This window comes from Zingiber officinale, chromosome 5B, assembly GCF_018446385.1.
Source record: "Zingiber officinale cultivar Zhangliang chromosome 5B, Zo_v1.1, whole genome shotgun sequence".
Taxonomy (NCBI): Eukaryota; Viridiplantae; Streptophyta; class Magnoliopsida; order Zingiberales; family Zingiberaceae; genus Zingiber; species Zingiber officinale.
In genome coordinates this window covers 33092733-33113279 of record NC_055995.1, presented here as the reverse complement: position 1 = coordinate 33113279, position 20547 = coordinate 33092733, and the positions used below count along the sequence as shown (strand labels likewise).

Sequence of the window (20547 nt, the reverse complement as noted above, 5' to 3'; positions counted from 1 at the left end):
TCCATAGGCTCGAACAGTAAAACCAACCTCTCGTATTTGTGTTTACTTCCAGTCGTATTATTCTGTGTTTTAAATCGTTAAAATAGCCACGAGCTATTCACCCCGTTGGAGTGTATATCTAAAGCATAAGCTTGTAAACATTCATTATGAATAAAGAATCACATTTGGTCAAATCTATTTAGTTGTAGTTGTTCAATTAATTTATATTGTAGATAACATAGTATGTGGTGTCACATATGCAGAAGATAATGTTATTACCTTTAAAATTATAAAGAGCTCCACCAAATGGAAAGGAACAAACCATTAGAAGGTCGTAGTGTAATTAGGTATTAGTTTATCTTGACTATATAATTACACTAGTACACCCAGAGTGTTGAGTAGGACCATTTGAGGTCATTTCTTTTATACCGACTTTATAAAGGAACAAAGACCTCCGTTATGGAAGTGTGCTCTAATCCTAATATAATAAGCACATATATTTGATATTTATTTCTTTAATTTATCAATGGGTGAGATTTAGTTCTATGAATCAATAAACCCGATAAGTTGGGAAATGATATCACTTATAGTGTGTGTTGTTGATTATAGAAGGAAGCTGTGTCCTAGAGATACTAGGTTGATAATGTCCTCAAGAGGAGCTCATATGATTGTCATGTTAAACCCCGCAGTGGACTTAGTCACATGATGATAATGTTGAGTGGTACTACTGGACTAAGATATTAATTAAATGAGTTGTCAGAACTCACTTAATTAGTGGACATTCGATATCTTAAACACAGGAGACTCAACACTCCATAATAAGAAGGCCCACAAATATAATTTGGGATTCGCGTAGTTCAATAATAGTTCTCTAGTGGAATGAATTATTATTGATAAAATTAAGTTGTGTGTTCGGGCAACACGGGATGCTTAATTTTATCGGAGACCAAAACCACCCTCCTCGTCCTATCGTAGCCTCATTTATATAGAGTACTATACCCTATACCCACCTTCTATACCCACTGATCAGGGTCAGCTAGCTTGGGAACAAGCTATAGGCCTACCTAGGTATAGTGGTGTCGCCCCAGCTCAGACCCAAGCTAGTCCACCAAATTAAATAATTTTAATTTAATTTTAATTATGTGGAAGAAATAATTTATTAAAGAGAATTTAATTAAAATATCTCTTGTAAAGATCTATAAAGATTAAAGAAAGAGATTAGATCTCTTTCCTTATTCAGGATTGTGAGATGTTTTATTAATATATCTGTTGTTATAAAATTAAGTCAAGTGAGAAATTGAGATATCCATGGGCATATTCTATCAAAGATTCATTTTTCGTAATTTACAGAATGTTAATTGTCCTATTTGCTGAGGTGATCATTATTGGGGTCATTAATGATATTATCTCTCAATTAGGTGTTATCAGGATGATCCTGTGGTTGTAATACCTATCCCTGTTAGGCCAGTTCTTGTGGTGGCGGATAAAGAAGAGAAGGTATGAGGAGACAGACTCTATTAGCTTGGTTCTGTCCTTTTCCTCTCTTCGTGTTATCGTGGTTTGTTAGTTTGGTGATCTCCATCTCGGACCTATCCCTACAAAGTTGAATTTGAATCTGGAATACGTGGACGAAGATACTACTTGGAGAAGATGTGTTCTGGAGCTGAGCTTGATGATCTGATCTGATCCTGGTGAAGCTCTCTGGTATTGAAGCCGTTGGCCGATAGCTAGGAACCTATGTTCTTTGTTATTTCTCATCTCTCGGAGGAAGTTAAGATTCCAAACATAAATATGTAAGGTGAAGGTCTTTCAGGTCAGCTAGGTCATACTAGTGTATTTGTTGTTATCACCGAGGACCTGCCCGCGTAATTATTTAATATTAATGGAATCCACTCATACTAGAGATGACTTCTATTTAGGATTCCTAAAGGGAAGGAAGTAAAACCTTAAAGAACACCAATAGATAAGTTTTTGGAAGCGTGTTTTGTTTCTTTAATGGTTGGTAAAAGAACACCTACCCCTCGAGACGTGTACCTAAAATCTGAAACCTCTAAATAATGGTTTAACCAACATGTCGAGCGTGTTAAGGTTCGTCAAACCAAGTCTGCTAAGTTTTTAACAAATAGGTTTTGCCTCAGCGTATTTGAGGTTATGGACGTTAATGCCATTAGAATATTAGGCGAGTTAGTGATTAAGATGACCTATACTTCATACCATTAGGAGATTATGTGTTGGTATGACAAACAATAGTACTGTAAGCCAGGGCCTGTATGATTTGTATGGTAATCGTCATCTACATTGTTAGGTTTGACTAAAGCTAACTCAGTGCGTGTTTAGTTAATAGGATTTTTATTTTGATTCACACTACATGTACATTTATATGTGTATATAATGACGATGATTGGAGCTGTATGTAAAATTAAGTTTATGTCATGATTGAATCTTGCAATAGCATAACCAATGAAGGCCTTGGTGGAGACTAGGAGCATTTTATTTATGGGAGTGTGCGTATGGGACCTTCTAACGAGGAGGATGTACTTGGGATGAGGATGGATGTACGATGGTTTTGACCAGGCCGATGGGACTTGGGAATGAGAGCCACACATTGAGTTGAACAAGCCAAGCGTTAGATTTTATTTATTGCTTTTTTATTTTATCGTTTACAAGTAGAGTAGGCTAGCATAGTTAAAATTTCTCGTTTATAAATAACTAAGTGGAGAGAGATTTTTAAGTAAATCCTATGGTCTCCATTATCGCTGGTAAGGTGATCAGATGATGCAGCAAGCAGTGCAAGTGCCTCGAAAAGAACTCCTTCATGTGGGAACGGATGAGCATGATGAGCTGTTCATGATCACTAGCGGAGACTCGTCATTGGATGACTATATGAAGTTAATTAAGAGCGTGTCCCCAACGGGAGGGGCATAATCTTATTAATGGACTTAGTGTCATGTAATATACACTTGGGCACATCTAATAGTATCCTCCCCGGAACTTTGCTTATTGTGTTGTGTGACAAATGATACTATTAATTTATTCAAAAATTTAGTTGAAGGATAATAAAATTAATGAGTTAAACCTTTTACAAATGTTGAATTAGTATACGTCCATGGCATGCAAAATACACGGTGTTTTGAGGTGTTGTTTAATTTAAAATAGTATTGTTTGAGGAATCAATTTTATTTTAGAGTTCTGACCAAAAGTCATTTGTGATTTTGAGGATGACTTTTCTTACGTGTCGTCGTCATCATCGTTATCATTATACTTTGCTTACTGACTAAATAATTATCAGAGATAGATTGGAAAGGAACACGGACATTGTCCTTCCGAAAGCTGCTAGCTTAAGACGGCTAAAGGCCTCCATCACGGTGCCGAATGCGACTTCATAACTATCGGTGATCTCTGCAAGGAGGAGATCAATCAGGAAATGGGTAGCGGATGTAGATGCTTTACATTTTGCTTCAATGTCGAAATGTATTGCATAAGACATACCAATGACTTCACCTACATCATGAACCTGTCATCATCAGGATGGCTTCTAGGCCAATGAGAAGATACCACCCATGTACGAGGTACTCACTGTGGGGATCATATCCAAAGACGATTGACATACGAGGCGAGATCTACAGATATATCATCCTGGAGAGGGAAAAACCCGGATCGATGATCCGCGCTACCTGAGCCATACTGCTATAATATAATATGAATGAGGCGAACTACCATGGAACTCTCAAGCTGAGAAGGATTATTTACGTACACAAATCACTATACGAAAATGGTTTTTCAAGCAGGAGGAGAGAAGAGAAGAAGAAACAAAGAGTGAGTCTCGAATCAGTCTGAGATTTAAAAGGCTGAGGTGTGAAAAGCTTCAATGAGACGCCGCAAGGGCATAAGGCGATTTGGTGTAATGAGGTGGGACATTGTTTAGGCTACCGTGCTGCTCAGGTAATACGTGAATGAGCCAGCGGAGCCACTTTATCATGTGTTGTGTGAGTGGATTCAGAGATTCCAGAGAGCACGAGCGACTGCTATAAGGAGAAATTCAGTCGCACCACATATACTACTGGTGGGCGCATGGGTAAAGGACGACTCCTACTTATCTTTAGTAGAAATTTTGAAAATGTCTATGTTACGTATGCAGTTTTAGAAAATTTAATTTCAGTTTTTCAGCTTCATTTAGCTGTTTTACTAGATGGATATTGGGTCAAGAACGCTCAACGATTAGTTTAAAGAAATAACGTGATTATACATACGGTTACATTGCATTTTGTGACCTTACTTTAAATCAATTTCTTCCCTGACAAACAACAAAATGGAATTTATAACTCATCTTCTAATTCTAATAAGAAGAAGAACCTGAACCAAGCAGATCGAGCTTCTAAGGTCGTATATAACTAAAGTAGGATTGAGGCTATAACCGCTGGACTGTTCATTAGAGTTGGAAAATTTTCTAACATTTGAATCCTTGGGGTGAATGAGATCGTCGAGGGTATAGAAAAGAAGTGTAGTTTACTTTGTCCCGTGTTCGTCAGTGAAGGGTTTGAATATTTTGTCTCTTTGAATGATTATTCAAGATATGGATACCTAAATGGTCGGAGAAAGCTTTGATAAGTTGTGATAAGGTGTCTGGTACGAGGCTGTGGAGAAGCGAGCGACGACTGGTAAAAGTATCAAGACTCTACTGTGAGATCGTAGTAGATACCTCTTTGGAGAGTTTAGGGAATTACTTATCAGTCGGAGTTCAATTCCACTATCATGCCGCACACTAGCGAACTAGAGAATGGTGGCAGAGGAATGACTCTATGGAAATGGTTAGATCGATGATGAGTTATTCAGAAATACCAAATCGCTGGGATATGCTCCGTATGTAACAGTATGATCAAACTAGGTACTTCTAAATCAGTTCTTTCTCCATAGTGTGGAATGGACAAACCCACCATCATCGAAACATTCGGATTAGGGTGGGTGGGTACGCCAAACCAGAAATACACCAAACCAGATGTTGTGACGTCTCAATACTGCGATGTTGAGTTTGTTGTAGATATCCCGAAGGCGAAAGGAGGTTTATTTTATAGTCCTAAAGACCTAAGCACCAATGCCCAGTTTTTAGAAGAGACTATATAATAGATCAAAGCTCAGTAGTAAAGTTGTTTTAGAAGAACTAAGAGGACCGTACTTTAGTACCGATTGCAAGATGCAAAGTACTACTGCAAAACACAGCGCAATGATGACAACGAGCGAAGGTGCTCGTGGGTGAGTAGAGGGTTGAAGGAGCCTTGAAAACTGCCACAGAGATTATATTTTGAGAGTTCGGACTGATTCCGCATGAACATGATCCTCGACATGTTAACGGACCACTCATATATAGACGTGCAAACAAGGCGATTACAATAGAGTCTGTTTCCGGCGGAAGACAGATCAGTCTGATTATGCAAGTGGATCTACACAAGGAAAAGAGGGAGGGAAGGTAGAAACCTTGAAAGCTAGGGCTTTGTGCAAAGGTTACCGTAGAAATGATCGATTATGAAACTTTTCACGGTAGCCAGCCATACTTAAGTCTATCCGGTTACTCTTATCCATTCATATGGATTATGAAGTTTGGCAAATGGATGTCAAGATGACTTTTCTTAATGGAAGTCTTGAAGAAAATCCATATAAACACGCGTTTTCATTGAAAAAGTCAAAAGCATACTGGCTCAATCGGTCCATTTGGTGAAGCCCAAGCTGGTGAATTCTTGGATCTTGGAACATCCGGTAATGATCGGTCGGTCATAATATGGATTTAAGTTCAAGTCGGATGAGTCTTATATAAAGATATGAGCGTGGTATTTCTTGTACTGTATCGTAGATGATATTTTGTTAATTAACAACAATGTCAAGGTATTATCTGTTATCGGGCGTAAGGGTATAGTTGTCCAAACAATTTGATACGAAGGACTTAGGAGATATTCGCGGGATCAAAGTAATAAGGATCCAGAGAGAATGTTGTGTGACTCCCATAGATACAATCTTTGCGTTTTAAGCAATTCGAAGGTTTTTACCTTTGGGGCATGGAATAACTTTATCTAAGGAGAGATGTCTCCTAGACTTGAGGAGATAGACATAAAGGATTCCCTTATGCCTTGAGTGTAGAAGCCTTATGTATCAACTGTGTGACGAGACACGACACGATTTTTTTGGCGATATCAGAGAATATCAGGATCGAGTAACTCGGGAAGCACTAGGTAAAGCATTATATATATTAGTACGGAAGGGACTAGAGTTATATACTAGTTTACCAGAAGACGATTCGACTTGCATCGCATTTCCAATAGGACACCATGTATGATGCATCAGACTATGTGTTTTACTTTGGGAGGTGGAATTTCAAGGAGGAGTGCGCGGCCGAAATGGACTCAAATATAGTATGAAGCTCGACGAAGTGAAATTTAAAGCAAGTGATGGCTCGAGGAACTTTCTAATGGACTTAGATGTGATTCTGGTTTGCCAAAGTCATCACAATTTATTGTGATACAATACTGCTTCGGGAACCACGAGCCACATAAAGGTAGGTAACATATAAGAGTACCACCACCTGATCGCGAAGCGATAAGCGAAGTTAGAAAGAAGTTATCGTCCAAATCACGGATAACTGATCCTACTCAAAGGAAAACCGGAACTTTTCGGCTGTGGATGATAATCGGATGTATGGTAGAAGATATGGCACTTAGTCATTAGTATAAGTGGGATATTGTTATATACTGAAAGCCTAAACTTTGTAAACATTCATTATGAATAAAGAATCACAATTGGTCATGATAAAAGAAGTTGTTCAATTAATTTATATTAGATAACATAGTATGTGGTGTAATACAGAAGATCATGTTATCAGTTCATATAAATTATAAGCAGTAGCTCGCGACCAAAATGGAAAGGAACAAACCATTAGAAGGTCGTAGTGTGATATTGGGTATTAGTTTATCTTGACTATATAATTATATTAGTACACTTAGTGTGTATCATATTGAGTAGGACCATTTAAGGTGTCCGTTTTTTCGACTTTATAAAGCAAAAGACCTGCTTTATGTATTAATGGAAGTGTGTGCCTCTTAATCATATTTGATATTTGATATGATTATTCCTATCAATAGGTGAGATAAACGAATATATAGTGTTGAAATTGATTGTCTTATAGTAATATTTGATTATAAAGGACGTGTCCTAGAGATACTAGGTTGATAATGTATTCAGAGGACACAGGGATGCCATGTTAAACCCTATGTGGACTTAATCGACGTGATGATAAGGTTGGTGGTTCTCTCACTTTGGATTAAGATATTAATTAAATGAGTTGTCGTAACTCACTTAATTTAACGGACATACTATATCTTAAACACATAGAGACAACACCATAATAAGAAGCGATTCAGCCAAAATTGATAATTTGGGAGTAGTATTTAGGTAGTTCAATAGTAGTGGAATGATGTGATATTGATAATTTTGTGTTAGGGGCGAACACGGGATATAATTTTCGGGACAAAACCAATTTCCTCTCGGTTTCTCAGGCATATTATTTTAACCCCACCTACCCTTTCTACACACCTCAAATTAGGGTTTCCAAGCTGGCTTGGGACCAATACCAGCCGCCTTGAATGTAGGTAATTGCGGCGGTCCTTAAGCAGTGAGGGAAAGCTGAATGAATACAACAAATAAAGAATTAAAAAAGAATTCAAATTATTTAATTTTAATTTTTATTATGGGGAAGAAATAATTTATTAAATCTACAAAAATATCTCTTGTAAAGATCCAGTCAAAAGAGATTAGATCTTTCCTTATTTGTGAGAGAGATTTTATTTTCTCTTTAAAATTATTTACATGTTGATAAAATTAAAATTATAATTTCTATTTATCAACCATGAAGAGATTTTAAAAGGAAAATTTTATATTTTTTAAAAAGAGGTCTAGAGACAAATTAAGAAGTTTTAATTGTTGATTAAAATTATCTTATTTGCTCTATTTGAGGTGGCCGATGGCTGGCCATTAGAGATTAATTGGGGAAATATTATTTTATTTTTCTCAATTAAATCATGTCAGGGAAATTAAGGAAATATTTTAATTAAATTTCCTAATTTACCTAGACCAAGAAAAGAGGAGGTAGGGGTGCCTTCATGAGACACATATTCTATTATTCTCCTCCTCTCTTCCTTGGTGTGGTCGGCATCTTCCCTTTCTCTTCTCTGTGGTCGAATACTTCATCCCTCTTGGAGTTCTTGTGGTAGCCATATCTTCTTGAAGAAGAAGAAGAGAAAAGAAAATGAGCTTATTTGAGCATGCATATAAGCATAACATAAGCATACTTGCATGGTATAAACATACACCTAAGAATAACTTTTATCATGAGCATATACATGAGCATACAGGAACATGGACATAACATATCATGAACTTAACATATTTATAGCATATCATGAACCTAAAATATTCATAGCATATCATGGACTTAACATATTCATAGCATATCTTGAACATAATATATTCAGAGCATATCATGAACTTAACGTATTCTCAGAGACGGATTTATATTAGGATAGTACTGAGCTATAGCCCACCCCAAAGTTAAGGAAGTATCTTTTTCCTATTGATTTTTTCCTGGTGCATCGAGACATTGAAATGAGCCTGATTCATTTCCATACGTAGTTTGCACATTGAACATCAAATGGAAACAAATCACGTTTCATAATGAATTATGAAAAAACAAATAAATCAATAAAATATATGATATTTTCATTATTATTTTTTTAACTGTCCTTTTAAATCATACTTTAAAATAATTTATTGACGATCTAAATGGTCAAATCACATAAAAATTTTATTACATGAATAATATAATAAAACATATATAATTTGGATGGATTGATTTTTATGGATCAGTATCCAACCATATAGAATAATGAGCTTTCTAATTAATTAATTATGTTTGTCGAATTTGACACGATATTGATGTGATATGTCAAGGTGTGAGTGGACGCAATCGGATACACTTACGTGTATGCTAGTGGATCCATCCTATTTTTTCATCCTATGTTTGCATGATTGTATTTAAATACAGCAGGAGCTGTATGAGTTTTATTAATTTTATTTTTGATCTAGATACATGTACATTCCTTTATGGAATATAGGATCAAAATGTAAAATTCTATTTATGTCGCGGATCGAATCTTGCAAAGTGTTATTCAACATCTTTAGGTTCTAATCTGCTAATTTGTTATCCTGTTCATTGGCTCTAATTAACTCGTTTATTTTGAGCCACTGGCTAAACATTCTTCTCCTTAGATTTTTTTTTTCTTCTGTACTACTCCCTTATTTTGTTTTTCTATTTATTGCTTTTATATTGTGCTGTGTGTGCATGTTAGTTTACAAGTTTAGTAGGCTAGCATAGTTAAAACTTCTCATTTATAAATAACTAAAGTGGGAGAGGGATTTTAAGTAAATCCCATGGTCTCCATTATCATCGGTTTGTAAGTGATCACGAGAGCAAAGCTCGTGCCTCCATAGGGATGAGCTTTGCGCGGATCACTGAAATGTATTCCATTTTGGATGACTATGTAAGTTAATTAGCTGTGATCTTCCCCAACGGAGAAGCATAATCTTATTAATGGACTTAGTGTCATAGTGGTATACATTAGACACATCTGTATCCTCCCATGTTTGTGTGTGACCAAATAGTACCAACCACTCTGGCGGCCTTGTGACAAACTCTGGATGATGTTTCCCAAGTACATTTGGGATATCTTGGAATGTTTTCGGTGTCCGTCCTACCTTGGTCCTTGCTATTTATTGTTTCCTTGCGTTCGGGCTATCCACTCGTTGAGCCAGTACCGGCTAGCTTGTCCCGGCTCCCTGGGAACCTCTGCGTCTTGTCATTCAGGCCGGAGAGCTCGTGGGTGATCAGGATCGCACTACTCACTAGCTCCTCCTCCGGGTTTGTAGCCTGTGCTACGGCAGCACCACATTCGCTCAGATGCATGCATCTCGTCGTCAGCGATACTGGTTTCTGCCGTCTTTCGAGCCGACTGATTGGACCGACCAATAACCTGTTTTGATTTCTTCACTACCTTCACAGACTTAGGTTGATGATGTGCAAACTCAAACCATCGTCATGGAGAGTCGGTTGTGATGTGAAAGAATTCCTCGAAGGCTTTTCTGGTTGCTCAGTCATATACTGGCCACCCATGTTTTGCTTAACCTCCCACCACATGCGGCAAAATGGATATACTTCACCTTAGCGTTACGGTGGCGATCTGAGCTCCATCGTGCTTTCGATTTTTAAACTGCCCCACATCCGGTTCTGTTATTTGGTGCTCGGGCTTAATTTCTGCATCTTTGGATAAGGTAAGCTTCTTAGGCCTCGGGCCATACTGGACTCGTATCGCAGGCAATCGGTAGTTTACTCTCGATGATTCTTTGGAGTCGTGAGGTTCGGAGAGCGACTTGGTGTAGTCGTCTTGGTTGTTTAATGAGGCATGCCGATCACTCAGCACCTGGCAGTCGCCAGATGAGGGAGGCTAGTAGATGGGAGGCTATAACTTAACCACACCGACGGGGATGGAGTGGGCTTTCTTGGTAGATCCCCGGACGCCCCCATACCATCTTAGAGAGAGAACGGACGCCCTCACTCATATATATAACGTGATCTGGTTATTTGGGCGTCCTCGTACCATGTAAATAGAGAATTACGTATATATTAATCTATCATCATATGAAAACAAACGGGTAAACAGCAAAGATTAACCGACTACTGAAAGTCAAACAAAACTGTTCTAAATGTTCTTAGTGACAACCTATTTGAAAGTCTTTTGTGTGTGTATGTGTGTGTGAATGTTCTTAGTAACACCGGACAGGTACCTGAACGTATATTCGCGTACAACGCCTCAGTGTAACTCATCAGAGCATCCGGGAAAACCCGGGTAACTAACGTTGTCCGAAAAGCGATACAAAGGATATCACACATTCAGGTTTTGGTGTAACTAAGACCCGGAAGGATCGAAACCGATACACATGCTGGGAACTTGTATACTAAGCAGCGAACAATGCTCGCGTGACCGGATTCCGGAACTGATTGCTTGCCTTGTGTCCGACCCAAGATCGATCGTGACAGATCAGACCGGAGCGGCCGAGACCGATCCAGATGTATCACCGAGGGGGCTGGGCACGATCCAAGGCTGAGATCCATCGTCTCTGTATCCATCCAGCTCTTCAGCGGCTTGAGGCCGACGATATAGCGAGCCATGTGCAGCGCCCGATCTCCGCTTGTATTCCGGGTGATGTCCCTGTTGGGATCCAGGACGGCCAACTGGGATACAGTAACTTAGCGGAACATTGTTTACCGAGCCTTCCAGGACGCACCACAACTCACAGACATAGGTTCTGAATGCTTGAAAAACAATTTAACATTAACCATGCCTCTAAAGCTGAATGATAGATAATGCGTGGTTCTGGATTGACTTGTTTAACATTAAGGACTAAACCATGGCCAAAACTAACTGCGTAAATGTAAATTAAATTGTTTTCGACCCTAGGATCTTTATTCCAAACCCTTGCACACACACACCTCATAGCATTGTCCTCCGGCCTCCGTTGGTCCACTTTTCTTTTACACCTTATACGCGATATAGAAAAGTATTTTAATGAAGCTGCTTAGTAAGAAACCATCTACCTCACAAAAACATACAGCGATGCGATTATGTTTCAAACATCTTCATTTGAAAAGCGGGCATATGACAACGCTAATGGCATACAAACATGTCTTGAAGCTTGTTCATAGCATACAAATAAGCGAGAATAACATCTCTTGTATGCGAAACTAAACATGAATCTTGGGGCTAGTCGTAGGCTTATACATCCTAGCGGTCCATGAACTCAAATCATGAACTTAGCGAGATAATTATTTGGCTGAGCTGATTAGTGTTTTATCAACGATTACATATTTGGAAAATTATATATAATAATAGATACAATACTAAACATATTCTTTGGGCACCATATTTGTACTTCTTGTGCGCATCCCTCTGAGACCCCACGGGTTGCAAGTTCCGAATCCGGCCCGAGGGTTGCTGGTTATAAGACCTAAGGGCGGTTGTGGGAGTCCAGCCATGGATACTTTGATCCAAGTATATAATTATGGCCGAATAAAAGTAAAATCTTGAATCTTGTTTGTTTACTTTCAGCATTCTAGGTTATCTGAACCTAGAACTCTTGTAAGTCCACCCAATGGATATCTGATCCATATGTTTGTAATAGCGATAATAAGCCGAATAAAATGTTTCTAGTACATTTTTACATCTTGTTAGGGCACCCTCTTTAATTTCTTGAACTGGGTATTCTCTAGGATGGCAGTGTGCACTAGCACACCCTCGCTAAGCGTGGAACGCTACTTGAGACTAACGCCCAAAACTAACAAGCGAGAACAGGTCTCTTTGCAGGTGAGGGGTTTCTTACCTCAATCGCCAAGGTTTTCTTACGATTCTAACAGCTAGGTTTTAAGGGCTTGCTCCGTTCGACAGACCCGCTTACGTCTCGCTTTCCTCTCGTGAAGAAGAACCTTTTTAGTGTTGGAATTATTCGTAGGAAGGTGTTCCCTTGACCCTTAGCTTGAATTGACGTAGATGCGTGAGGAAGAGGAAGAAGAAGAAAGGTCTGCAGCCGGTTTTGGGTTTTCGGGTGAGAAAAAGCTACGGTGAGAAATAATCTCAAACTTCTCATAAATCCTTATTTATATTTACTAATTAATTCATCAAATCAATTATAAATATAATTGATTCTCTCTTCTTTCAACACGGCCTATTTGAGAATCAGCTGGTTACTAACATTATATCCTTACACCATAGGTCTGGTTCGATTCACTTTAAGCTATTTCTTGATTCTAGTGTTTGCTACTTCTTCCTGGAAAATTCGGGAAAAACCATCTAAAATTCAGAAAAATCATAGAATAATTCTAAAATAAATTAAAATTTTAAGGCTTTACAATCATGCATATAAAAGTTTGTCCGAACTTAAAACAATTACAGGTACTTAAATATAATGCTGACCTCTGTCTCCCAGTCGCCTCTGCTTCTTTGTGTGATTTGCCGATTGACTTTTGACTAATGGTACTTCCTTGTTTAAGTAATTTCTTTACTTCTTTCGGTCTATTATCTGAATAAGTAGGCGTAAATAAATTTGAGATCATCACGGACTGTACCAAGCGGGGCTCAATCACTGGAGTGGCGATGCGGAATGTCTTCTTGACATGGAGACATAAATCGTTGTAGACGACTGACATCTACGAGGTAGCTCTAGCTCATAGCACTGCCTTGCCCACTCTCTTGATGAGTATGGTCCCACATGTCGGGAGCTAGCTTGCCCTTCTTCCCAAAAGCAGGCTCCTTGTGGGAGCTACTATGAGGAAAGCTGTCCCAGTAAAACTCTGAGGTGCTGGCGTGGGTGTATCGGCGTAAGCTCTTGACTCTTGTCTTTGTCTCATCTCTGGCGAATCTCTGCTGTGTGTTGCATGGTGTCTGCTACTAGATGCGTAGAGCTCTGGTTCATACATTCTGCTCGTACCGGTTGGTGATCTGCCCTCGCCCATGGGGTGCCTCATAAGGTGCCATGCTGGAGTGGTGGCACGATAAGCTGTTGTTGTATACACGGAATTACGCTGGACTCGGATGTTGCACCAACTAACAAATCAGGGCTCGCTGGAGCATGTCTTAATTTTGATTCTCGCTCCGATCGACCATCACAATGGGGATGGAAGGCGTACTAAATTTTAGCTGGGTGCCCGTAACTGTGGCGCACACACTTCGGAGGTGTGATGTCGTCTCGCATCTCCATGCGATATAATGGTTAGTAGGACTCCATGTGACGACAATCTCCTTGGTACAAGCAGACTATTTGCTCATGAATACGGATATTAGAGTAGCTGTAAGTGGGGTGATTTAGTCGACACAGCAGAGCTATTATTACCGGATGGCATCAAAACCATTCGTGGTTGCGGTAATCCCTATGAAGTCCATAGAGATATCCTCACTTCCGTGCAGATACGGATGGTATAGAACTCCTCACAGTGGTGATGTTACGCCTTAATCCTCGGCGGACAGGCAGAATCTTGGCGTGTCTGGCGATATCTACTTCATCCCGGGCCACCAAAATCCGTTTCTTTGATCATTACATTTGGTGGAGCAGGACTCATCGCATAGAGTCCTGTGAAGCCTCGTCTAGAATCTTGTTTTTAAGCCAGTTCCTGGTCGGAACACAATGCATCACCACGGTACCCATTGGCGGACACTCTGAACTCTCCATTTTACGATTACTGCTAGCCCTTGCTTGATTTCTGGATTCGGTATCCTGTCACAATTTGTCTGGATATCATCAAGCAAGGTAGATGCTAAGGACATAGTGGAAAATTGCCCGACTATAAGCTCGAGACTAGAAAGCATAATCCTCTTTTCCTTAGGGGTGGTGACATAGGCACACTTAAAGATAATAAGGTGTGTACTTTGGACTTTCTGTGGTCATCTGCTACCTTATTAGCTTTCCACTGGATGGTAGAGGATATCTATGTCGCAATCCTTGACCAGCTCCAACATCTGTATTTGTCGCGTCGGATCATACAGGTAAAAATACTGAACGATGATCATATATACTGCTTTGAGCTCGCCACCAAATGTCTGAGTGGAGGCGAACGCCCGCGCATAGCTCAGGTGCGTGGTGGGATAGTTCTCATAATCCTTGGGTTATGCGGAGGCATAAGCGTCACCTTGCCGCTGCGTCGATCTTGCTCCCAATCCCGGGTTCAGGGCGTCCTTTGTAGATGTCGAGAAAGTATGTGTGTTTTCATTATAGTTAAAATAGAACGCGGTCAATCTCAAAGGTTTTAGTTCATTGTTTGTTCTCATGATCCTCATCCTTTGAAATTCTTGTTCTTCTGGTGAGAGTTGTATCGGTGGGGAGGCTATCGCGGAGAAGTCCTCTCTGAATTTCCTGTGGTGATGCTGCTAATCCCGAGCTTGATTTCCTTTAGGCGTTCTGGGTCTTCCAGTTGCCACGCACTCTATCTTCTTTGGATCTACCATAACACCATCTTTGGAGATGATGTAATGAGAAGGCTACTTGAGTACAGCCAAAATTCATTTGTAATTTGGCGTCATTGAATTACTGTGAGGATGCAACAGCTTGAGTCTTCGGATGCTCTGCATGATTACTCCAGTGCTGAATGAGTAAAGAATAGCCATGGAGTAGTTCGCGATGACAAACATCTAAGTATTCTACGAATACTCGTTCATGAGGTCCATGAAAGTAGCTGGGCATTTGTCGCGCCGAAGGCATGAGCTTCTGAACTTCATAATGTCAAATGTCTGGTCTGAGAAATTTCATTTTGGGTATATCACCTTCCTTGACAACTTTGGTGATATCGTCTGAAAGTCAATTTTAAGTGCTGGCAACCACTTTGGCGAAATTGACAGTCGTCTATCACGGGGAGAGAGTGCACTTGTTTTAGTGTGAACTGGTTGAGCAAGTAGTCTACCACATAGGCGCATGCTTCCATCCTTCTTCTTCCTGCGAACAACACAGTGCTCTCCCATTGAGTGAGTGACTGAGGTATCATGAAACCCTTGTCGGCTCCTGTGTTGCTCTGAAGTTCCTTGGGTTCGCACTAGAGCCATCGATGCGGTGCCTTGAGTTGGTTTGTCGCGGGAATGAAGGCTCTATCTCAAATTCAATCTTTTTGTGGGGTGCTGGCACGGTAGCTCTTCGGGGAAGGCTAACTGGTGATCTGGCGACTGAACCTCGATATTTGTTAGTTTCTTATCTGGCGATTATGCGACTACATTTGCTAAAATCCGTACGTCTGAATCCATTGCATTTGTTATTAACAATGCTGAGAGAGGAAACTTCACAGCTTTTCTCTTTGGTTTCCCATGTACTCAAAAGCGTACTCCACAGCGGTTGGAATATGATATACATTTACGGCACTCTGCTGAAGCGCCGTGTGATCGGCGTCCATTCCAAAAGATGACATCGTAATCCATCATTTCTATGTCGGATCACCAAAAGTTCTCTGTGCTGCTATAATGGTAGCCTTTGCTGAGCGGTGTGTAGATGCCATAATCTCCACGAGGGTAGTGTTGTCAGAAATGACTATTGAGTACCTCTACGGAGAGTTGTTGCTAATTTCTCGGCAAAATGCCTTGGATACATAAGGTGAGTTGCCCCGATGTGTCGAATAAGGCAGTTGCATTATCTTTGTAAAATATTGATCGACCTGTGACAACATCCCCCAGAGGCATTGCTACGTCCTCTCACAGTCGTTGAGAAAATCACAGCATTTGTGTTAAATTGTGGGGCTTCACAATGCCCTTGCGACTGATACGTGGACCATCTAAATTTGCATATCACGGTGTGGTTCTTGTTGCATTTGAGCTCCATCTTGTGTCGGTGAAATTTTGAGAAAACATTCTTGTTAAAGACACAACCAGCCATGTGTGTCACATTCAAAACAACCTCATGCGGCAAACTCTGGATGATATTTCCCTAAATGGTATTTTAGGATGTCTGGAATATTTTCGGTAGTCCTCCTTTTGGGTCCTTTGCTTGCCTTGCGTTTCCCCTTCCAGTTGGAGGCGTGTCCTGTTGTTCTGCTGATGCAGGCTGTTGTCCCCTTGGGCTCTGTGAAACACCTTGTTGGGTGATATTCGCGATAGTGCTAGATGATCGAGCACTGCTCATAGCTCCTCTGTGGTTTGTGGCCTATGAGCGCCACCCGTACATTCGATCTACAGTGCAGCGTCTTGACGCCAGCCTGTTCACTTCCTGCAGGCGACTAGTTACGGACACGAGCAGACCTTTGTTGAATTTCTTCTGACCTCCCGAGGCGGTAGGTTGCTGACAGTCATGGCTTCCGTCACATAGTGTCGGTTCGTGACTTGCATGAAGAATTCCTCGAAAATTCTTTCTCGAGATTATTATGTCCTCAGTTTTCTTTGGCGCCGGTTTAATCCGCTCCACCACATGCGTCGTCTCACCATTAAGCGAAGGAGGCACACACTTCACCCCGTGCTCTGGCCGGTCTAGAAGCTCCATACGTGCTTTCAGGTGTTTTTTAAACCATGCAGGCATCCCATGGATCGCTGGTACACGAGAAGTTCTCAAGACTTGGTCTCTTGGATGAGGTGGCTTCTCTCTTAGCCCACACTACTATAGCTCTGGGAATGATCTTGCAGGCGGGCATTCCTGCATGATTCTGAGGTGGTGGTTCGGTCTTGGGTGTTGGGGGAGTGGTCTGTTGGTTAGCCTTTAAGGGAGGCTATCTCCTGGCTGGCATTGACTATTTGCTTGTAGCTGAGCTACTAGTGTTGGTGCAGGGAGGCAGCGAACTACACACGCGCCTCATCTTTGAGGCTCGGCCGCTGATGCTTTCTTAATTTGGGCGATCCTCGTACCATTTCCTAAATAGAGGAACACATATATATAACTAGGCTATCATGTTATAGTTAACTCTTTGGTAACATATTAAATACTATCAACATGAAAGCAAACATGACATCACATATAGCGATGAAAATTTGAAACAAAAGCGGGTGAGAGATGTTCACACTTTGAAGTTGTAGGCTAATACGATGTGTGTGTAAAGTGAGAACTTGATACATAACCCAGAGCTCACGGGTACTGAGCTGCAGCCGAACCTTGACGCTACATTAACCTCACAAACTCTTGTCTTGCGTCTTGTGGAAAGCGGGTAAAATAAAAATTTCACCTAAGCGTGAGTTAATCGACAAGCCGATACACCCATCTTTGTTATAAAGGGAAGGATTTGAAGCCCCATTCGGTTGGTGCACATGTGCTAAGGAGATATGACCTCCCGTGAGCTGAACCGAATAACTACGACTAGCATTGATGGAGTCCGCGGATCGATCGAACTACTACGATTACGTACCCTGCTTCCAGATCGGTCGGCAAGACGATCGAGGTAACTCAGATCGGTCTCCAGATAGCGATCGAGGCACACAGAGGCAACGAGGATACTCTCTACCGGTCTTTGGATCGGTCCGGATGACCGATCATATAACACTCTGATAACATCTGTATGCCTCAAGATGGAATACTCGGTGATCGGGACAATCTGCGGATGGGTCGTGAGGCGAATCCTTTCAATAATAAATCGGTTTTTGATTTCAAACTTTCGACGCTGGGGCGCACCACAACTCACAGACGGGTTCTAGATACTTGAAAACAATTTAACATTAACCTCACGTCGTCCTAAGCTGGACAAACTGAATAGTACATAGTTTTCTTGGTTAAAACATTTAACCAGCTAAGGACTAAACCATAAAATAAACTAACAACGTAAATCTTTGGAATTAAACATTGACCCCTAGGATCTTATTCCAACCCCTTGCACACACACACCTCCCATAGCAGTGTCCTCCGACACTCCGTTAGTCCCTTTTCTTTTGTATAAAGAAAATGCAAGAATAGTTTGTGACAAACCTGCTCGACCAAAAGGGCAACTTGAGATTCCTTCAGCTGTTCTTGCAGAGTTAAAGTTGTTTGGAGAAGTGCTTGCTTGTCAACATCCATATTTATTCCAGCAGTTGAAAGCATGTCATGAACTGCTTGCACCAGTTCTTTAGCAGATACTTTGCCGTACTGGAGCTCTTTTGGATTCTAGCATAAAGAAAGAAGTTTAGCATTATTTGCTAGGTTAAGATAAAATAATGCATGATAATCAACATAATATCTGCTAACCTGGATTTTTCTTTTCTCATTCCCAGAATCCTTGGATGTACGTCCATGCAGCATTCTATTTTTCCTTGTATCCTCTCCACTACCCCTACTAGATGATGATGGCATGGAAGAAGCGTCAAACATAGAATCTTGTTTTATTTTGCTTTCTTCTTTTGTTCCTAGGTTATCTGAACCTAGAGGCTACTGTGGGAGCCCACCCAATGGATATCTGATCCATATAGCTGTAATAACTGATAATAAACTGAATAAAATATTTCTAGTACATTTTACATCTGTTAGGGCCTACCGGTGCATTCTTGAACTAGGTATTCTACCGAATGCTTGGTGTGCACTAAATGCACACCCTAAAACTGAAAACTGAACTAAACTAATGCCAAAACTAACAAGCGAGAGCAATTATCTGCGGTGAGGGTTTCTTACCTCGCAGGTTTTCTTCTGATTCTAACCGCTAGGGAAAATCGCTGCTCGACTTAAATACGCGTTCGCCTCGCCTGAAGAAGAACCTTTTTCGTAGTGTCCATGGAAGATGTTCCTTGACCCTTAACTTGGTATGGAGGAAGAGGGGAAGAAGAAAAGTCTCGGCGGTTTTGGTTTCCGGGTGAGGAAAAGCTACGGTGAGAAATAATCTAAACTTCTTACTTAAATCCTTATTTATATTTACTAATTAATTCATCCAAAATCAATTATAAATATAATTGATTCTCTCTTCTTCAAGCTCTTGCCTGTATCAAGCTGATTACGCATTATCCTACACACATGGGTCGGGTTCGATTCCCAAGCTATTTTATGGTTCTAATTATTTTGCTACTGCTACCCGGAAAATTCGAAAAATATCTAAAAATTCCAGAAAAATCATAGAATAATTCTAAAATAAATTGAATTGGCAACCTAAAGATTCATGTTTTGGGAGAGTCTTCGGACTTGATCCGGGTAAACATGACACGATCCCGGACGTATATGAAGCACTCAAGAGATATAGATCGACATCTTGGCAAAAGGCGATGAATTAAAATAGAGTCTATGTACTCTATGCAGGTGCTTGTAGAACCATCGATGGTGTAAAAGTCGTTGGATGCAAGTGGATCTACAAAAGGAAAAAGGGAGACGGAAGGTAGAAACCTTGAGCTAAGCTTGTTGCAAAAGGGTACACTCGTAAAGAGGGAATCGATTATGAGAAACCTTTCACCGTAGCCATGCTTAAGTCTATCAGGATACTTTTATTCATTCTTGCTCATATGGATTATGAGATTTGGCAAATGGATGTTCTTAATGGAAGTCTTGAAGAAAACATCCATATGCAAACAACCTGAGGGTTCATTGAAAAGGCAAAGAGCATCTAGTGAGCAGCTCAATCGGTCCATTTATGGAGTAAGCTTAAGATCTTGGAACATCGGTTTAATGAAGTAATCGGTCATATGGATTTATTGAAAGAGTCTTGTGTATATAAAATTATAGCGGAAAGTGGTGGTATTTCTTGTACTATCGTAGATGATATTTTGTTAATTGGCAACAATGTCAAGGTATTGTCAGACGTAAATCAATTTGATATGAAGGACTTGGGAGAGTGTGCACATACTTGGGATCAAAGTAATAAAGAAAAGAATGTTCATCTAAGCTTCATATATAGATACAATCCTTGCTTGTTTTAGCATGCAAGATTCAAGAAAGTTTTTACCTTTCGGCATGGAATAACTCTATCTAAAGAGATGTCTCCTAAGATTTCAAAGGAGATAGAAGACATGAAAGCAGTTCCTTATGCCTTGTGGAAGCCTTATGTATGCAATCTATAGGACACGATATTTGTTT

The 20547-nt window shown here is 40.3% G+C and overlaps 1 protein-coding gene across 1 annotated transcript; it reads right to left on the bottom strand.

Annotated features, from left to right (window-relative positions):
- Positions 1 to 3253: 3253 nt before the first annotated feature.
- Positions 3254 to 18864, bottom strand: LOC121986593. Its single transcript, XM_042540552.1, has 3 exons — positions 18742 to 18864; positions 18484 to 18660; positions 3254 to 3493 (listed from the first exon to the last, which is right to left on the bottom strand). The coding sequence occupies exons 1-3, from the start codon at positions 18862 to 18864 to the stop codon at positions 3254 to 3256; spliced, it is 540 nt and encodes a 179-aa protein (XP_042396486.1).
- Positions 18865 to 20547: the final 1683 nt, after the last annotated feature.